We start from the raw sequence: 5,526 nt of genomic DNA, 5'->3' as shown, positions 1-5,526 counted from the left end.
AAAAAAAGAAGAAACAGAAAAAAAAAGTGTGAAGGGGGGGGGGGGGGGGGGCAGGGAGGGGGAAACATAAATATCAAATTCCAGTCCTACCTGTTTTTTCTTTGATTTCACACAAGACGTTAAAAAGGGCCGGCTTCATCCTGTGGCAGTTTAAAGCATGTTTCCTGCAAGGAAAAGGCAAGGTTAGGGTGCCATGGCAGTTTAGGAGAACTTTCAATATTCAAATTGGCTCATTTGGGCAAGAGAAAGAGGAGGGAAATAAGTATGTGACATAATATGTATTTTAGCCAAAATCCCATCCGCAACTCAGCTACGAAGCCTATCTGCAAGTGCTTTTAGGACTTAAGGGAAAGGATGTTAGTTTGGGAGGACTATCTAGTTCATGCAGATACTATAAATTATCCCCATTTAGGAATTGCTTGAAAATGGCATTTGCCACCCAGTGGCATTCACAATCTAGCAACTCTAGCCAGGCAATTAACTGAGCCAAAGCCAAAAGCATGTGGAATCTAATCCCAGCCTACCTTATTCAAATACACGGACACACACAGCACTGAGCTCCCCACCCCTCCCCATTTAATTCATCCATGTGTTTCAATTTATTCTGCCAAAGCCCCTGCATTCTCAATGTTTGATAGCTTTAGTCAGAGAAGCTTTCAATTTATAGAATTCCAGCACCATTATAAAGAGTATGGAAATGTACTGCCATGGGCAAACACACACATATGGGGAAAGAGATTCATTTCTCTATGTTCACATTTACGCTTCTTGCGTGCATGCTGTGTATTTGCAGGTGCTAAAATTCAAGTGTTTATAATCAGACCACTACATGCATTTAAAAATAACAAATGCATGTTTGGTGCATAGGCTGGTTTTTACATTTTTTTATTTGTTTTGGGGGGTTTTTTGTTTGTTTTATTTCAAGGCTGGGATAGGAGCTGCCCATTGTTCGTGTTTTTGAGAAGACAGAAGAGTTGCTTTTTTAATTGCTTGGTTTTAAAAACTGGCCAGGCGTCCACTTAGGCAAAGAAACAAACATAAATTTTTGTTAGCCATGTAATCACATTGCAAAAGGTTTGGTTGTATAAAGGGCTGTTCCTATCAGGAATCAGTTATGGGAATTCTGTTTACCAACTGAAATTACATGAAAAGATGATGTGAACATCTGGCAAACATTCACACTGTTCTTCCCAGTCACACTATTCTCCCCACCACTCACAAATCCCTCCTTCTGTTAAAAGATATATCTGATGAAGTCTCTCAAAGGTATGCCCCAGCACAGAACCTTATCAAGACACCCAAACAGACATAGGGATTTCCGTATAAACAAATAACATTTATACAGTATTTACACACCCTCCCAAATGGTGTTAGCACTTTGCTTAACCAAAAACACCTTACCCAAAAAAACTAACATGGAACAAACAAGTAAAATTGAAAGCACTGCATTATTGATGAATACTGGGGTTCTGCTGCTGAAGAGAAAGTACTGTGAGGAAGTAGCCGTGATAGTCCAACATGGCAAAGAAAGCACAGATCCTTCTTGGAGGTCTGTTCTATACCAGTTTAGATTTATTAATTTGATTAGCTGTACTAGATTCTACATCTACATGCAGGAGCACATTGCATGATTTCTGTAACTTCAGGATAAAGATTTCCTTCTCCAGCTCTGTCTGTGCTTGAAGTAGGAAACATCTTCTTCCTATAAAGCTACTCTCATTTGCTCCTGCATAGAAAAAAAATCCTGATATTCTCCAAAAGTTTTGTTTTGTTTTTTTAACAGGCCGGGCAAATAGACAAACCCAAAATAAACAGGGATTTGGGGTATGCCTAGATCCCCTTGGAAGTAGTTACTAAAAGAGTTTATTGGGATGTGCGTTTTTCCAGGAACAATGTACTCCAGCAATCTGTTCCAGTTTGGAACATAAATGCCACTAAAAACTATCCAACACCTAGCACCTTTTCGTCAGATAATAAGAGTTAAATGTACGCTAGGCAGTTGTTGGCAACTTTGCTTTTTGCGTTTGGGGTTTTTTTCCCCCCTTTTTGAAACCACAGCTTTTCAACTGGATTTTTTTAAACTTCTTCCTAGCGCTTATGAAGATGTATATTAAGTTTGTATGCAATGAATTCTAATGTGTTTCTGCTCCCAGATTTTGCAGCCTATATTCTTTTTAGAAAAAAAAAAAATCATTAAAATCCTGTGCATGCCATCCCCAAACATAAAAGTGTGGCCTTCACAGAAGGCACCAATATTACAAAATGTGTCCAACAATGGTAAAACACTTGATGCATTTTCGGTGGAATTTGAAGTCAGGTTCCTCACAGGCTAGCGTGTTTTAAAAATAAACTGTTCTAAGATGAAATACTACAATGAAAATGCTGAAGAAGCCTCAACTGCCTGCTGCTGGATTAAGTTTGGAAGCTGCAGTTTTTACTAGTCTGTTTCCTCAATGGATATCTCCAAGTCCTGTTCCAAAAATGTACATACTCCACACATGGTTCCAATTACAATCAATCGTGTCATAGGTTCTTAAAGCAAGGGTGGAGGGGAACAGAACAGAAAGAGTCCACTTATTGTATACATTGTTGGACTGAGCAGCAAACCCACAGGAAACTGGCCTAAAGTTTAAAAAAAAATATCATCCCAAACAAACAAACAAAAAAATGTAACTAGACCTTTTCAATGAATAAAAGCAAATATTCACTCCACTCCCTTTTCCTAGTCTGATTTTTTTAAAACCCTACATACTTAACAAAAAAAAAAAAATCCTAAAATCCCTGATAACTGACGACAAAGAAAAGTGCCTCATTCTTCACCCAAACACAAGGAACCAAATGGAAAAATAAAATAACCCTGACCAACAGGAGATACAGGCAAAAAGGGTACCACAAGGACAAATGAAATCAAATAATTTAGCAATAAAGGGTTGTATGCAACCTTCTTCTCTTGGGATACCGCAGAGGAAGAAGATGCTCAAAACTTAGCCATTCTGTCCTGGCTGACTTGGTAAGCCATAGGAGTGATGAGGCTGACTCCAAAGCAGATGGCAGTTTCAATATTTATAGAAATATATATTTACGTCTATACGCGTGTATATAACTATATTATGTCCCCACAAAATTAGACTTGGGAAAACCTTTTCTCCAGCAGATGTGGCTCCTTCCCTTCACCAACCTAGTTGTTATTCAGAACAGAGAAAACACAATGGTGATCAGGATCTTATTGTTTATCTTTCTGTTAGAGAAGAAAAACAAAACCCTGCAAGAAGGAAGAGAAGATTCCCCCATCTCACCTGGCCTGCGCCTCATCCAAACTCTGGTCTGTGATGGTCATGATTTGCTGTAAAATGTCTCCAATGTCTTGTTTTCTGCCCCCCTCCCCCTCTGTCCCTCCTGCTCCATCCTGCATATGTTGGGACAGGCCAGGGTGTCCAGCCATTCCCACCCCAGCATGGGAATGCATCAACCTGGGCTGATCATCCATTTCCAAAGCTGGGAGCAGTCCCTTGTTCCTTCCTTCTCCCTTCTTGCTCCTTCGGCACAGCTCCCAGGAAGAACCAAGGCTTTTTTTTTTTTTATCCTTCACGCCGGCTCCAAATCCTTCTCGGGAGGAAGAAGAAGAAGAAAAAAAGAAAAAACGAGAGGGGGGGGGGAAACAAAAAGATCCCTTTGCTTCTTGGGAGGGAGGGGGAAGGTGGTGACTTCAAAAGCAAGAAAAAAAATCAACCTTCTTCCACTTGCTGAAAAATCAGAGCTGGATTTTTAGCAGCTTTTTTGTTTTGTTTTGTTTTGTTTCAGTCCCGGGGTCCTTCTGCGATTGCAGAAACAGGCTATCAGCGTTTAAATCTGTAGCTTAATCCTTTTGCAAATAGGCAGGGATCTGAAGGAGAGAGGGAGGAAGAAGGGTCTCAGAGCAAACTTTCCCCCACCCCCCTGGAGCCAGAGTGGTTGCAAAGGGGGTGGGTTGGAGGGGGTGGGTTTGATTGGGTTGGGGTTTGGTGGGGGGTTTTTCTCCCCCCCTCCCACCCCCTTGCCAAAGCCAGATCTCTCCTCTCCGCAGAAGCAGCAAAGCCAGCAGCAGGCAAGGCAGCTCCCTTCCCTCTGCCTCTGCAAACTCCAGCAGCCCCCTCTGCCTCCTGCTTTTGTTTAGCTCAGGACTCCTGAAACTGACACAGAAAGCCACAGCCAGGGAAGGGGGGGTCGGGGGGCAGGCGCCCCGCCCCGCGGCCCGGATTGGTCACCTGGGAAGGGGCCAGCTCCTCCCACCCCTTCCTCATACACAGACACGCACCCCCGCCCGCTTCCCGTCAATCACCGCGTCCAGAGGTGGGCTGGGAGGAGGCTGTGCCTCCAGCCCAAGTCTCCGGTCCTTAAAGGTGCAAGAGCCTCTCGCAAATCGAATGGGGAAAAAAAGGGCCGCTCCTGCCATGCGGTGCTGCGGGACTGGGGGGCGGAGGTGCTGATCCTGACTGTGGCAAGGCCACTCCAGGGCGTTTCTTCAGCTGGATGTCAAACGCTGCTCTGAAGGAATACACCAATCTACAACTCTGGGTCTGAAATGATACCTTGTATTAAACCAACTGAGAAATCGCAACAAAATATCCTTTTCTGCAAGCTTTCCGCTCAAAGGCCCGTCTTCATTGCTTTGAGGGAGGCAGGGACTCCTGGCTCCATCTGATCAGACCTGAGGAAGAATGGTTTGGATTTGAAAGCGTGTCTAACTCGGTGCAATAAAGGATATTGTCATCCTCAGAAATCCTTGCCTCTCACATGATTTCAGGACCATCCCAACTACAACATCGCTCTTGCACTACCAGTGTTTTGAAAGCCCCTTCCCAAAGCCGCTTGGTAGCCGAAGCTGCTGGCATTTCCTTGGCAAGAGGGCCTTGTTTGCTCTACTCAGAAGCTCCAAGGGCCCCAAGAAATTAGGAGATTGTTTTTAATCTCATAGTTTTTTCAAGCCACACAATCATGTTTGGCAAAGATAGAGCAGTCATATTTTGGACTCTGTGAGGCATCTACACGTTCATTAATGCACAGTTACTGAGCATTTAGTTAAGTACTTGCTTAATGAAGTACTAAATGCACAGTAGCCTACTGCACAGTAGCACTGGCGCACACTTTTTTGTGACGCTTACTGCACAGTAGTCTACTAACACTGTGCAGTAGCGTATTAACACAGTTTTTGTCCAGCACGCTACTGCGCAGTGTTATTTGGCTACTGCACAGTATGCGTCTCATGTAGACACGCCCTGTGTGTTAAGCTTAGTTTTAAAAGCGCAGGTAGGAAAAAGAAACCTATCACTTGAAAGAAGAGGGGGAGGAAAACAATACACTTGAAACTGATCTGTTGTAACTATTCGGCATGTCTGCTCTAATCCACAAAAAGTGGAAGCTAAACTATGGTAATTTACTTGGTTCATTCTGGTGTAAAATGGCCTATTTAGTTGTGGGATTAGAGGTGACACATCAAAGGGTTACAGTGGATCAGCTGATGCATATTTATCAGCAGTAAGTCCCTGT

General features: G+C 43.2%; 1 protein-coding gene across 4 annotated transcripts in view; it reads right to left on the bottom strand.

The window, feature by feature from the left end:
• PBX1 (PBX homeobox 1) overlaps nt 1–4,161 on the bottom strand; it is a 257,989-nt gene extending 253,828 nt beyond the window's left edge. For all 4 annotated transcript variants that reach the window (XM_025196759.1, XM_025196761.1, XM_025196760.1 and 1 more), the window contains exons 1-2: nt 3,297–4,161; nt 91–164 (exon numbers count right to left, since the gene is read on the bottom strand). In XM_025196759.1, the coding sequence (XP_025052544.1) occupies nt 91–164; nt 3,297–3,487 (265 nt within the window). In that variant the 5' untranslated portion in view covers nt 3,488–4,161. The remainder of the gene's footprint in view (nt 1–90; nt 165–3,296) is intronic.
• Between the last annotated feature and the right edge of the window lie 1,365 nt (nt 4,162–5,526).

This window comes from Alligator sinensis, unplaced genomic scaffold (assembly GCF_000455745.1).
Source record: "Alligator sinensis unplaced genomic scaffold, ASM45574v1 scaffold31_1, whole genome shotgun sequence".
In the NCBI taxonomy this organism is placed as follows: Eukaryota; Metazoa; Chordata; order Crocodylia; family Alligatoridae; genus Alligator; species Alligator sinensis.
The sequence above is the reverse complement of the archived record's forward strand: the minus strand, read 5'-3'. Positions and strand labels throughout refer to the sequence as shown.